General features: G+C 47.3%; 1 protein-coding gene across 1 annotated transcript in view; it reads right to left on the bottom strand.

The window, feature by feature from the left end:
* Positions 1 to 15,194, bottom strand: part of RYR3 (ryanodine receptor 3) — a 541,796-nt gene that overhangs the window by 105,617 nt on the left and 420,985 nt on the right. Inside the window, exons 51-59 of the mRNA XM_034661206.1 lie at positions 13,005 to 13,168; positions 10,852 to 10,930; positions 7,136 to 7,225; positions 6,022 to 6,168; positions 5,750 to 5,812; positions 4,217 to 4,292; positions 3,947 to 4,070; positions 1,380 to 1,495; positions 759 to 826 (exon numbers count right to left, since the gene is read on the bottom strand). Of these exons, the coding sequence (XP_034517097.1) occupies positions 759 to 826; positions 1,380 to 1,495; positions 3,947 to 4,070; positions 4,217 to 4,292; positions 5,750 to 5,812; positions 6,022 to 6,168; positions 7,136 to 7,225; positions 10,852 to 10,930; positions 13,005 to 13,168 (927 nt within the window). The remainder of the gene's footprint in view (positions 1 to 758; positions 827 to 1,379; positions 1,496 to 3,946; positions 4,071 to 4,216; positions 4,293 to 5,749; positions 5,813 to 6,021; positions 6,169 to 7,135; positions 7,226 to 10,851; positions 10,931 to 13,004; positions 13,169 to 15,194) is intronic.

The following is a 15,194-nucleotide window of genomic DNA, read 5'->3' as shown; positions in this document are numbered from 1 at the left end:
GGATATGGGAACGGAGAAGACTGCTAACTAAGGGTCCCGAGAACTATGCATATGGCTGAGTCAGCATTTTCAGGACAGTCTGGTGATACATCGGTGCTCAGTCATGCCTTCTTGGGCACGGTGTCCAACAGGAACACTTGGGGCCTGGCCTAGCACTACCAGCCTTGAGCCTTCCATCTCTGCTTCTCAGGCACAGTTACCCCAAGGCTTCACATGCATTCAGTCCTCTGAGTAGGGTTCCATGGCAGACACTGCTCCCTGGTACCCAAATTCATTCTTTCTTCCTTTCTCTTAGCAACAGAAACCCCCATGTTTTAGCTGGGCGTGGGGTCTCCCAGCTACAGAATACATTACCCAGACTCCCTGGCAGCTGGGTGGATCTAAAAATGATGGAATTTTAGCCATGGGGATAGAACTTTAAGAGAGAAAAGCAGCTTGTCCTCCTCTTTCCTTTTCCCCTTTCCCACAGATGTGGTACAGGTGAGCCTGTCTGGACCACATTGACACAGCACACTTTAGGAGACAGTGGAGCACCAGGAAGGAAGCACCAAGTCCCGGAGGGGACGGTGTGCCGCAGAACGGGCTGCCTGCCTCCTCAGACCACCCTCCTGCCTCTGGACTGTTGCACAACACACACAGGCCCATCTCATCGAAGCCACTGAAGTTTTGGATATCTCTGCAGGTGAGCTTAACTTGCACCCTAAATTGTACAGATTCTAAGAAGAAAGTGATTTGGTTAAATGCAGGGAATCACTTACTTTGGCAAAGAATTTGATCTCCTGGTCGTGGGGAGACTTTTCCGTTTTCCCACTGCTGACAATGGCTTCTACAAAGACAAAAGTAACACAAAGTTGGCCACAGTTAAAGAAAACAAAACCAAAAACAGTCACAGCATCTTAGAAACAGAGCGGCTTTCCTAAGGGCCATGGAAAGGCCATTAGATTTATACAAAGTATCTTCTATTTTACCAAGGACTTTCTAACTGTGCTGGTTAGTTGCTTCTCCTGTCAATTCTCTCAGCAGTTTCACTACCCTTTCCTCCACTTTGCTGATGGGGAAAGCAGCTTCAGAGAGGTTGAGTCATATGCCCACAGTCACAAAGCAAAACAATGGAAAAGTTACAATAGGATGAGTTATGTGGAAAATGACAAATGGCTCAATCAAACCCTGAAACCAAGGATGAAACATTTTTTTTTTAAAGAGGGGGACAAAATCTCAGCCACCGTCCCCCCCCCCCAAACCATACGATGTCTAAATGAATCACGAAGAGCTACAGCAGGAAAGCATCGTCCCTTGATAAAGGAATACCACATTCTTTTTGAGAGTACAAAATATTAAGGGAAGCACACATTTGGGGGATATGTCACAATGATACTTACCCAAATGGGCAATAAACTCTTGGGCGGAATCAACATATTTCAGGATCTTCTTCAAAAATTTATAGGCAAACCTCTTTTCCATGGAGGAGGCATCCAGCTCCATATCCTTCATACCTCTAGGTTGGAAATGGGTAAACCCCAGGAAGTAACAGAGATGACTTTGTGACTTTGGAGCAGCAGCAATCCTATCTGTGTTGACTTTACTTTCCAAATGTTAACAGTTATTCTGGTTTAGTGACCTGATTTGTCATCTGACTGTTAACCCCTTGCACTTGGAACCTGCCTCTCTGAGCACACAGCACCTGCACTAGAATCTTATCTGAGAAGATTTTTCAAAGTATCTTTATCATTCATTCAACAAGTATGGAGCGGGGGATAAATCAGAGAAGCAAACAAAATCCCTGCCTCCAGGGAACCTATATGCTAGCTGTAAACAGACACACATAATATATAAAACAAAGCATAAATTATGTGGAATGCTAGAAGTTAATTAGCATTATGAAAAAAGAAAAATCAAAGCAGTATGAAAGGGCTCAAGAGTGCCTGAAGGGGGGAGGCAAGCAGACTGTAGTGTCACACGGGCAATCAGTGCTGGTTTCATGGGGAGATGACATTGGAGTAAAGGCTTGAAGGAGGTGAGGAGGTGAGCCATATGGACATCTGAGCAAAGAACTTTCCAGGCATATGGAGCGGTGGTGCAAACGTCCTGAGGCAGGAGCATGCATGCCGAGTTGAAGGCATACAGCAGATGCTAGCGTGGATGGCGTGGAAGTGAGCAGGCAGTCAGAGAAACATGAGGTGGTTCGTAAATCGTTAGGGCCCTGTGGGTCATCCTCAGCGTTTTGCTTTTGCTCTGAGTTCTGTATAGGGGAATGACTGACGTTATAAAAGAATTACTTCAGTCGCTAGGTTTAAAATTGACGGTGGGGCACAAGGGTTGAAGCAGGTGGCCTGGGGCAGAGGCTCTTTCAGGAATGATGGTGACAGCGTGGAATGGGTGAGAAGTGGTCAGATTCTGGATATCTTTTAAAGGCAGAACCATCAGGATTTCCTGAAGGACTGGATATGGGGTGGGGGAAAAAGCTCAGTCGAGGGTTTTGGCTTGAGCGCCAGGAAGAATGGGCTGTCACGGAGTGGTGGGGAAGCTGAGGGTGCAGCAGGTTGGAGGCGTGGGTAGTGGAGGATGAGTTCTCCTGGCTGACAGGGCTCTCACTTCCTTGTCTGCACACCCAGTGCCCTCCGTAGGGTCTGGCACATGGTAAATATTGCTACTAGGATACGTTTGCTGAATTCATCACCTTTTTCCTTTGCCCCCTATTTCCTTGAGTTCCTTTTTAGTTGTGGGAAAGAGGAATTTTTCATTTCTGTGAGCAAGTTATTTATCAGCAAATCACAGGACACACTCCTCTGGGTGCTAAGAACAGGATTACAATGACGAAGGGAGTATTTCTCAAATGCTTCCCCAGAGGCGGTCTCCTGCTGTCTGACCTTTCCTGCTCGACAATATGGCAAATAAGTTTTGTTATTTTTTCATATGAGCTACAATAGAAATATTTGTATAGATTTTTGTTTGTTTGTGTTTTTTTGCCGTTCAGTGGCAAAATTCTGTAGGAAACTAAAAGAAAAAGTAGCAGCTGGCTCAGCAAACATTTCTTTTAGGAGGAATGGTTATATCAGAATAGGAACACTGGCTTGTCTGTCACCCTTCAAGGGACTCAGCAAGCATGACCCATGGAGCACAGCCCACCACCGACATCAGACCAGCGTGGAAATAAGTTCTACCTTAAAGACTAAAGCAGCTAAGACCATACTCACATACAACACTCCTCTAGATAATTCGACAAACCTAAGTTTGAGATAAAAAGTCTCAGGAAATCTTGATGGATTCCATCTCCTCAGTGGAGTTACACCTTCAAAACAATCAGTTCTCTTCATTCAAAGACTTTATGTCAGTTATGCGTACTATTGTTATTATGTAATTAAATATCATATAAAACAACAAAATAAAAGTGTGAAGAGGACTGCTGGTTCTGTGAGAGCTAAGCTGCATATTTTGCAAAGGCCTGGAATTGTGTTTCCAAATACACAGTTTCTGAATTAGGTATGGGGGAGATAAATGTAAAAGAGAGGGGAGGAAGTTGAAAAAAAATCTGGAAGAATACTGTTTTTCTAAGGTTGTATATGTGCTATAATTCTCGCTGCTCTATAAAAAAGCCCAAGTCCCAGAGCTCTGAGGATGTACTACGGATATGGTTTATGACTCAATCGATCAAACAACAAAGAGAAGCTATCGAGGCCTACAGTGCAGGGTTTGTGAATGAATGCATGTTTATATGCTTCAATTTAAAATGAGATGTTTAAAGTGTATATGTATCATTTGTCATGATTCTTTCCTATAACTGGTTTTTAAAAATGGATATTGACTGGCCCTGTTCTCATTTCAAAATACTAACCGCTACCCTTCCTCTCATCTGTTTTGCAGGCAGGTGAGTAAATACCTGGAGAGGGAGAGACCACGCCCAGAAGCCCACCCCGGCCTGGCTAACATCACCAGGAAGAGGACTCACCTCGAAACCACGATGCCATTCACTTGGAGGAATTTAAACAGGTCCTGTGCCTTCTCTCGGTCCCTGAACTTCTCCTTGGCTGTCAAGGTGTCATATGGCACCAACAGAGGGTGACTGCCACCACCTGGGCTCAGGAAAGTGAGAGAGAGGACAACATATTTGGCCCTTCCTTTGCACCTCTGGGAACACATACCTGCCCCCGGCTCACCTTCCGTAGGGGCACCGAGAACCTGGCTCACCTTCCGTAGGGGCACCGAGAACCTGGCTCACCTTTGCTCTCCAGTTCCAGCTTCTTCTTCTTGGCCCAGATGTTGTGATAGTTTTCAGCCACGACCTCCACCATTCCCTGTGTCCCACCAAGGAGACGACGGATGGAAAGAAAGTGAAGAAAAATGGGTTCCTATCTGCCCGCCTATTTCAGACAGCCTCAAGGAACAGAGCACCACCAAATGCTAACGGCACATTGCTGAGTGTCTCCCGTCATTAAATAGTCCGCGCTTATGCACCTCATTAGTTTCGTGTCTTCCCATACACACAGAAAACAATCTCTAATTCTGTCCTTCCCTTGGAAGTTATTATCCTGGCAGTCTGACGCATTTATGAGAAACACACATTTCCAGTTGAAACTGCAATCTGGTGGCGCTTCATTTGTCACGGGAGTTTGGGATTTTATTCCTGACCTGAGACAGGAAGATGCAAGTGGGAGTCAAGCAACAGTCANAGGAACAGAGCACCACCAAATGCTAACGGCACATTGCTGAGTGTCTCCCGTCATTAAATAGTCCGCGCTTATGCACCTCATTAGTTTCGTGTCTTCCCATACACACAGAAAACAATCTCTAATTCTGTCCTTCCCTTGGAAGTTATTATCCTGGCAGTCTGACGCATTTATGAGAAACACACATTTCCAGTTGAAACTGCAATCTGGTGGCGCTTCATTTGTCACGGGAGTTTGGGATTTTATTCCTGACCTGAGACAGGAAGATGCAAGTGGGAGTCAAGCAACAGTCTCAAATCCCCAAAAGTTTAGCNGAATTCCCAAAAGTTTGGCTGAGCAAACTAAAAAGAATCACATCTTAGAGAAAAGTGGCTGCAAATAAGATTTCTCAAATAGGATTCATCTTTATAAGGCTCATAAAACAGTGACTTGGAATGAAGGGTGTATGCTGGAAACAAACTTTCTCTAAGGTCCAAAGTGTTGGTCTGATGGACTGAGGAGTAACTGGCCCAGGCTGGAGCCTGTCGAGGCAACCAGTGTGCATGGGAGGGGAGGGGGGTGGTGGGAGGAGGCAGCTTAGGGCCTTCAGTTTCATCCTCTGGGTTGTCTGCCCCTAAATCCTGTGCCATCACGGGGCCCCTGAGTGAATCCACCACGGGACACACAAGCGTCCCTATGGCTGGCTGCACCTGCTGGGACAAGGAAAGCACCCCCACCCAGAGGCCTTTCCACTGGTTTTCTCCTAGCTCTTATTAGTTTTTTCTCCTAGTTGTTAGTTCTGTGTGTTGATATAGTAATTTGCTGTGTCCTCCTCCTTTTATTGAGGCATTACCTGTTATGATGTCCCTGGAAGAAGTGCAAAGACTGGCCTTCTTAGAGAACTGGTTTATTCTGCTGAGACTTGCCCTGTGGCCCAGGCCTGGTGTGGCTCTCTTCAAGTCTGATATTTTCGTGGTGCTATGTTCTAGGCATTCTTGCCCCTCCCACCCCTTTTTAAAAAAACTCTTTGGAGGGTAATATGCCTCTGCACATAGGGGCTAGATTTAGAGAGCAAGATATGCTGTTGTGCAAGTACCAACACTGACCTGGAGCTCCCTGGAGAGCACCACGTTGGAGAGGTCTAGGGGAGCAGGGCTGTAGCTGTTGCCCTAGGGAAGCAAAGACAGAATCACTGGGTTTGCCATTATTTTCCTTATTCTTATCACTATCCTGACTTCAGCTGCCAAAGATGTATTCCTGAAAGATCCTCAGGGTTCATTGTTGGTGGTTCTTGGCCCCCGACACCCCAGGGAGAGCTTTCCCAGGGTCTCTGGGGGTTCTTACTGGCCCAGTGTTGGCCCTGGGCACGCCATCATACCTGGCTGGCCTGGGACACGCTCCGAAGCTTTTCGTTTTCCCGCTGTTGAACCAGGGCCTCTCCCTCTTTGGTCCTCTCCACAGACCAGCCCACAGCCAGCATGGTTTTTAGGGACTCCCTGGCAGGCCAGCGGTAGATTTCCTTCTCCTGGAAGAAAATCCGAGCAAAAGAGATTTGCAGAGCACACCCCTGCCTCTGACTGGCCCGATTCCCTGTGAAGTTGGCTCCCACAGTGGATGGGGGGGGGGCTCCAGCCTCCTGTCACTAGGTCAAGACTCCCTCTGTAGCATCTCCCCTGACACACGTAATCGTCTTTCTGACGTTTTCAAGTACAAGACCCTATAGTCTCCTGCCTTTATAAGGAATGTACCAGACATTATCGAGTTTCTGGATAAAGGGGAGCAAGAATAGGAGAGTGACCCCTCATGTTCTGGTAGCTGCTTAAGACAGGGCTTGTGGAAGTGATCAGCAAAAGCTCTCCTTTGAGCTTTGAAAGTAGAATTTCTCAGATTCAGAATTCCCTTGAGCTATACACAATTTTACAGATGGCCAATACACATACAATGATACACATGCCATGCTTTACATACGACACAAAGCCTACAGCTTACAGAGAACTCTTACTGATCCCAAGATAGGAATTTGGAGTTGCATTGAACCAAATTTCCTAATAATAATAGTAATAACCCCAAAAGACCTGTCCATATTTCCCTAGGACCCCTCCTTTCTACTCCCTTTGTCTATCGGGACTGGAAATCATTTCTATCTGAATTTCCTCCAGCAATTCAACTTCTCCTAGCCCCAAATTCCCCACATCAACAGCCAAACAAAAGCCCTTCCTAGTCCTGCTGTAAGTGAACTGTGGATTCGTTTTGGCTCAGCCTACAGCGCCGAACGGTGCTTCTCCACCCAATGGTGCTCAGAGCCAAAGAGCAGAACGTGAGGCTGGGCTCTGGGAAACTGGTCCTGGGGCTCTTGCCCGCTGCTGAGCTCCAGAGGAGTTGACATGAACTTGAGGGTGAATGTGCCCTGAACTCCTCTGACCATCTGAAAGAATTTCCAAGGAAGCAAAATCAGCATGGCCACTCAGTGTTACCAGAGGCAAGTTTCTTACCTTTTCCGTTAATGTCTTGAAAGGCCGGATCAGTGGATGGGTCTTTACATTTTCATCCAGTGAAATTCCATATTTCCATCCATTCTGACTCTGTATAAATGTTCTCAGTTCAAATATCCTTGGCATCCAAAGAGCCCCGCTGTATGACCCAAATCCCAGCTTCTATTTTCACTGAACAAATGGAATAATGGGATGTGACAGAGCTTGAAAATCCACTCCCCCCAATGTCTAATTGATCCTTTCAGGCCATCAAGCTCTCTGCCCTCTGAATTTTGAACTCTGCTCCTTTATTTCTTTTTGTTTCAGCTGCTGTCCTCGCTGCTTACTCGCTTGTGTTTCAGCCAGAAGGAGGTTTCAAAAGACCTATGAACAATGCTTCTCAGGTTAGCGTGTCATGTTCATAGGCAAGGAGAGTAGACAAGGCCAAACACATGTGAGGACTGGTCCTACTGCACGCTGCCTGGAGGGGGCTGACATGATTTGCACTGCGTGCCGGCCAACCCTAGAGCAGAATTGTAGCAATGCGTGTCTCCTAGAGTCATAGAAGTTTAGGAATTTCAAACTTCGTTCAACAAACATCGGTTGAATGCCTACTACACCAGACTCTGTCCCAGGCACCGCGGATTCAGAGGTAAGTAAGAGCCCCTGATTGTCATAACCTCACAGCCCAAAGACTCCTGGCTGATCTTTTGAAATCTCTGCCTCTGCCCACTTATTAATGAGTCTGTTTCTCAAGTTTCTGTCCCTTCTCCAGAGCACACGCTCCCTGGTAGATGTAATCCAGGCCCACGGTCCGCAGGTGGACTAATCTCAGTCAGTATCCAGCCCAGATATCTTTCCTAATTTCCAAACTTACTGAAGCTCTGCTTCGATGCCCCCAGGTACCTCCTCTCATGCCTGAAGCAGAACCTGGCATTTCACTCCTCTCAGGGGCCCCTCCTCTTGGGTTTCCTGCATGTCAGTGAATGGCACCAGCCTATGCCCACTTTCCAAGCCAGACGTGGCGGATCTTCCTTGATGCCCCCTTCTCTGCACCCTCTCACATGTGTTCAACCTCCCAGACCTGTTCATCAGTCTGCTTCTCTAGCTTCCCTGCCAGTGTTTCCGTTCTGGCCGCCATCGGCTCTCACCTAGATTACTGCCACAGCCTCCGTGCAGCCTCTCTGCCTCCAGTCTCGCCATCTCTCCGTGGACTCCATTTTCTACATGACCGTCAGGTGAGATTTATAAAATCACCCGGGGGCAGGGCACTCTACCGCTTTAAGATTTTCTGGCTCCCAGCTGTCATCATGACAAAACCCAAACTCCTTGTGGCCTCTAAAGCTATCGTGAGATCTTGCTGACCTTTCTAGACTCATTTCTCACCCTTCTTCCTCTGCTCTACTCTGTGATCCCACGATATTGAACTATGGCTCTCCAGAGCCACCAGACTCTCCCTCACGTTCTGCTTGCATCTGCTGCTCGCATGGACTGCACTGTACTTGTTTCCCTGGGCCTGAACAACAATGCATCCCTAAGCACACAGTGTAGATGTCCCCAGCTCAGGGAAGGACTCCTGGACCCTTACTATTGACTTAGGGACTCCTTTTATGGGTTATGTGCTCTAACCTGGCGCTCCTGCCCACCGCAGCGCAGAGCAACCTGTATAGCGACTGGCTTGTTTTGTTTACCCCACAAGACTGTGAGGCTCTTGGGGGCAAGGAAAACACTGTCTCCTGTTAGATGATCAATGCCCACGAGGCAATGGTGAGCAAGACCTGCTTCCTTATGCATGTGATGCTCACAGTCTAGTGGAAGAGAGAGAGATTAATCACATACCACCCCAGGAAAGGGACAGTTGATAACTGGCACCGCTGTGTAATTCTTATAAATATATAAAACTGCTACGGAAACACTATTAAGGAAGAGAGCAAGATGCTAAGAAGGCCTATATCAGAGAAATCTGGGAAAGAGGTACCCTAGGAGCTCACACTGGGATGGATAGTCGAAGGATGAATTGGTGACTGGTGTTTGCATGAGTGTAGATGCAGATGGGGACTGGCTCAGAGTGAGAAGGGTTTCAGGCTCATGTAGTGTGTTTGTGTGTGTGTGTGTGTGTGTGTGTGTGTGTGTGTGTGTGTGACAGAAAGACAGAGATACTAAAAGAAGGGGATGTGGCTGGAGGGCAGAGGGACAGATGAGGCTGGAGACGGCAGCAGAGGCCCGGTGAGGTAGTGTCTATCGTCGGGCCGTGTTTAGGATTTTGGCCTTTGTATTAAAAATGGTTAGAAGCTATTAAAGGACTTTAACAAGGAGAAGGGCTGGGCTGGAAAACAGTGGTAGAATATGGCTCAATTTGCATACTGAAACTAGCACTTGCCAGCAGCGTAAAGAACAGAGCAGACAAAATGCACATGGGCAGACTAGTTAGGACATTATCACCATCATCTGGGCGCAGGATGACTGTAGCCTGGACTAAAGCCACGGCACAGAGAGACAGACCTACACAAATTCAACAGCGACTAACGAGGTAAAATCCACGTGGCTTAGTGAGAGGCTGGATATTGCTATCGGTTCGTGGAGGTGTCCCTTTTCCCCAACTCATAGGTTGGCCAAATAGGCATGTTGCTCCTTCTAGAGCAGGGGTCAGCAGCCTGGAGCCCTTCAGCCCAACCACCCAACCCCGTGGTAGAAATACAGGTTCTCAGCACAGGCACACGCTTGCATATATGTGTCACCTCCAGCAATGGTTGTGTTACAACAGCAGAGATGAGTGGTTGTAACAGAGACGGCCTAGCCCACAAAGCCTGCAATGTTTACTATCTGGCCCTTTACAGAAAAAGTGTGCCAACCCCTGTTCTAGAATCTCGAGGCATGAGCCCATCCTATAGTTACAAGGATCGTCGTTATCATCAGTCCCAAATAGACAGTGATCAAAGAATAAAAGCAGACCCCAGATCAATATAGAGGCTGAGCCAGTGGTTCAAGGTGTCCCTGCTCCAGGGCACACGGCTCCGAGGTGGTTTTCTGTGGCTTTGCCGGGGACGTGGCTTCACAGTTACGCGCCGGAAGCCACAGCTGAGCAATGGCCCCAATCCTTAACTGGCTGCCCACAGGAATCCTGGATGGCTTTGGCACATTTCTCCCACTTTGCCTGCCAGCATTAAAGGGCTGACAGAGCAATTAAACTCATTAAGCAGCCTGACCTCATGTGGTGAGGAATTTTAAACACCAGATGGACAGGCTTATTAATAAGGGAGTGTCTGGAAGTTCTACTGCTGCCTGCCTTAGGAAGATGTGTGTCCTCCCTAGAATAAAATTCAGTTTGCTGGCAGAATGCAAGGGCAAGGCTTTCAGTTTTATTTCCCCTTTTCCAACGCTACATTCAAAGAAAAAATTAATGAAAGCCTCCTGCCCTGCATTACGTGTTGACGTCAAAACCACGCAAGCATGTGCTCAGGGCAAACTGCAGAATATGCAATGTTTAGAAAGGAGTTAACGCTCCCGGAATCAATCATTTTCTTGAGAAATACAAAAAGCAGCACCAGCCGTTGCTACCGCCTATTTCCCCGGCCTCCACCAACCCTGGGAAATTGCTGCTCAGAAATAATGAATGCTCTTGGCACGGCCAGTCTGTCACTTAGACAAATCAGGCAGATTTCCAGGATTGGACCCTTTAATGTGGTTGGGCTGGTTTTTTTCCCCCTGATGACTGTCAGTTGGATGATAACCCTTACCTTGTCACAGGCCCATTTATCATGTGAATGCTCCGCGTACTTGGTGACGATGTATTCCCATTTTTCAGGCAAGGAGAAACTGTGAAATGAGAAAAAAAAATTACAACCTCCCCAGGCACTTGAGCTGGATGTTGTGCAAAGATGGCCAGAACCAGCAATCAGCAATCAGAAGTTAGACTGCTGACCCAAAGCCGAAGCTGGATTCCCAACCGAGCTTCCTATGCGGAAGGATGGCGTGTCCATGCTGGGTCACAAACACACACGCTGTCTAATCAGAGGCTGTCACTGCGTGAGCCTCGGCTGCATGGGTGACCTCCCTCCCGCTGCTCCAGGTGCCCTTGGCTCCCTAAGAACCACCCTGGCTCCTGAGCCAGACCAGTCTGGGTGAGCCAGGGAGAATCCTTTTATCCAAAGATACTGCCTGTAACCCCAACACTCCAATCTGGGAGTGCCAGGAACGGGTGGCTAGAGGAGCAAATGTCACAAAATAGTGGTGGTCGTCTACCTTTCTGGATGCAGTGACTCATGTTTAAATATGAGAATCTGGTTAGGAGGGCAGACATCTGTTTCTGTTAGCCCGGCAGCTTCTGTCCCCTCAGGCAGTAAAAGCACCTGCATCTTTCTTCGAGGAGCAAGTCTTGCATGGCACGGAGTCTCACGTGAACAGCCATCAAGAACGGGCATCCGACTAGGCCAATCGGACTCACTCTCCCCGGAATCTGAGCCTGGAGACGTTGGAGACCAAGCAGCAAACCCTTGGAGCTGATGCCCCCAACGGGGGTACTACTTGAAGGTTCTTCATTTGGTCACTCTGCCTTGCTTCCTGTCCTTCCTGAGGCCTCATTAGTCAGCTTTTCACTAGGTTTTGATAATACGCCTGTATCCTTCCAGTAAGGTGCTTTTCTGCTTAACTTAGAGCTCCTGTTACTCATATTACCCAAAGAACCATACTGATGCCAGAGGCGTATGTGAAGAAATCAGATCTCTCAAAATAACATGGAACCATAGCCATCTTTAGCGAACAATTGCTAGCACAGAGCGTCTCCAAGTGTTTATGAAGGCATCCAGGTTACTAGTACCATCTGTCATCCTTCAGCACGTTTACGTTTTCACAGGGTGAAATTCTCCAAGGTCAACACCTGCCTTCTCCTGGGCCCTAGCTTGGTGGTTTACCACGCCCCTAACCTCTTCTTTACGGTAGGTTCAATTCTGTTTCCCACCATCCACTCAGCTCAAGGCTCCATCTGATGAAATGTGTACTTAATTCTCCTGAAGATGAATTTTACACATTATCAAAGCTGACAGCCCCTAGGAATGGCTCAGGCTACGCCTCTCATATGAGAACTACTGCCACAAAACACAAGTCCGATGGGCTCATACAGGAGGTCTTGCTTTCCCTGCTCAATCCCAAAGCATTTTTAGAGTTCTTAACTTAAAGTGCACCTGGAGATGAAGACTGTATGACCCACAACACATCATCATGACTAAGGAAAAACTGCCACAAGACAAAATTGAACGTATGTTGCCCAACATTCTAACTGTGGCCTGGTCATTACCAGGGAGGAATGCTGGAGAACCAGAAGGAGGGAGTAAAAGATACTATTATAAGGTTATTCCAAAATTCCAGCAAAATTTCAGCATGGCAAAGAGTGGGTCCAGTCTTTCAAATAAGGACCCCTTGCTGTTCTGTCATCACACCCTGAGGTCTTACTGGAGTTCAGCTAAGTGTTATTTATAGAGTTGTTTTGATGTATGATGCTATTAGAACTATAGAGGCCTAATTCACAAAGAATGAAGATTTTGTCAAAAAACTCATTAATACATTAATTGCATCATTTGTCAGGGCGGTTCTTGCAATGCCTCAGGCGACATTCACTTGCGAAGAACATTCATCTCTTATAATAAATAAACCACCCCCCAAAAGAAAGCCCAGAATATAATAATACAGTATATAATCAGCTATGGATGGATGAAACCTTCAGGAGTTGAGGACAAAATCCAGTGTCTGATGCGACGTGTAGCATTAAGGGAAATGATCAGCAGTGTTGGCAAGAGGGAAGGAAGGAAAGTTTACATTTCTTGCACCTTCTGAAAGAGAAACACTGGCAACTGGGCAAAATACAGGATCAGCTTAGAGAGGATTCTGGACTCACTTCATGGTGTTGATGGGTTTGGGGTCAAAGTTGCCATCTGCATCCACTGAGATCTGTTTCTCCAATGTGGCTGAGATTCTGGTATCTAAATAATCTGGTGGCAGGGCCCCCACTATAGCACTGAGACAAGGAAGGGCCATTCGGAAAAGGTCTGGGTCATACTTCTGTGAAGAAAGACAAAGACCATGTTAGTAGAGAGGTGAGAACCAGGGCTACCCATGCGGAACCATTCAACAATTAGCTGAAGAAAACAATAACATGCTTGCATTTGTCTAGGGTAACCAAAACGGGGAACGTATAAACTCTTGGATACTTTCTGGCAGAAACTGAGTGATCCTTAGAGGATGAAATGACAACCTGTGAAGCCCTCAAGTCACCATTTGCTTTAAGTTGAAAAACCTTCAATCAAAGTTGAAATCATTCTCTCCCAAGTGGTTAATTGCAGGAGTATCTAAGGGTACCAGTGGTCTATAAACTTGTCCGCCATGGATGGTTATAGAAACTGACCCAGCCTGCGTCCGGATGGGGCTGCAGCAGCCCTGCCAGTCCCCTGCCAGTCCCCTCACTAGCTGATATGGGTCTTATGCTGGTGTTGGCAGCAGACGACTCAATATCACATCCACCCTCTCGACTGGGCCCAGAAAAAATTCCAGTCAAATAACATGGGGTTAGGAGCAGCTTTTGATCTACTCATACGAGACGAAAGGAAACTGGAATACAGAAAATTTAAGTGCAGGTCAACAGCAGTGGCAGCTATACACAGGCTCCGGACTTTGGTAAGAAGACCAGACCTACCTCAGATGGTGGGTCTGCCTTTAAAGTGATGACCTCAGAAATCTGGATAACCTGGGTGAGGGGAGTGGACGCAAGTGTGAGTTTGAACTGTGTTTCACTCAGACTGTCCAGAGGCTTGGGATTCAGAGGCCCTCAGTTTTTACTCAATTTACTCCTCGAGGGAGTGGCCGTGAAGAACCTTCCCCAGAATGGCATGTGGTTTTCTGAAATCCCACGTCTCAACCTCACAGTGGCTGTTGGGCTTTCTCCTCTACATCTGAACTTGGTAAAGGCTGGCTAACAGGGGCCACACGATGTCAGGAGGAGAGGAACGGGGGTGTGGGTAAGTCATCAAGACTGAACCAGGGACATATTTTTCTAATTTACTCTGGAAGTCCTTCTCCCATGTATCAGCTTTGTGAGTCTGGCAAGTTATTCGACTGTTCTGAGACTTTCCCTCACCTGTGAAATGACGATTAGCAGAGTTCCTGTTCCAGAGCATTGGGGGTAAGGATGGTGTGCTATGCTTGTGTAACTGGCACTGTCCCTAGCAGGTGGCAAAGGCTAATAATATCAGCTATTGTTATTCATAGGCATTGATTATTCACTGGTTATCAAGGTCCTCCCTCTTCGTTCAGGAAGTACTGCCATTACCTTACGGGAGAGGGAGTCAAAAATCCCCCAGAAGAGTTTCTCCGTCAGATGCAACTCTTCTTCCACAGCCAGCCCGTAGCTCCCCCATCCTGAAGGCAGACAGTAATACTTCCAGCACTGTTCATAGTGATTTGTCAGGAGCTGGGAGGTTGGAACAGGATTGCACCAGTCAGTGGGGCAGAGAAGATCCACAGGCAGCCCCAACGTGCAGGGGAGAACAGAACAGCAAGCAGCCCACATGAGAGTGAAGCCAACAGCTGAAACAGCTGGGTGAGCTCCAGGGAGGCCCCTGGACACCACTGGGAATGGTCTGCTTTCCCTCCTGATGAGTTCTAGACTGCGCTGAATCTGCCTGATTAATTCTTGTGCCTCCTAATCTGCCCCTAGCAGTTGGAAAGTGGAGAGAAACTGTTTCTACTTCCAATGAGTAAGTGCTACCCTCTGAAAGTACTTGCTGTGTAACCTTCCAGGCACTCGAGGGTGGGAAGAATTTCTTGAGACATTTGTTTATAAAGCTAGAAGATTCTGAGTGATGTTGATATGGGAATGATGGGGAGCATGTGGTGGGCCTGAAGATTTTCTCTACGTTGATTACTGCCCATGGCTTTTCTTGCTTTTCTCTTGAGCCGTCTGATGGCCTGACCATGTTACCACAGTTCCACATGTGGCCAGTAGAGGGCAGAAGTACAGCGCCAATGCTCCCATCCCAGCAGGTGGGATCCACATCCTCTAAGAAAAATCCTGCTGGTCTAAGACGTAAAA

This window comes from Ailuropoda melanoleuca, chromosome 5 (assembly GCF_002007445.2).
Source record: "Ailuropoda melanoleuca isolate Jingjing chromosome 5, ASM200744v2, whole genome shotgun sequence".
NCBI classification, from domain to species: Eukaryota; Metazoa; Chordata; class Mammalia; order Carnivora; family Ursidae; genus Ailuropoda; species Ailuropoda melanoleuca.
Note: the sequence above shows the minus strand (reverse complement) of the source record. Positions and strands in the feature narration are given on the sequence as shown.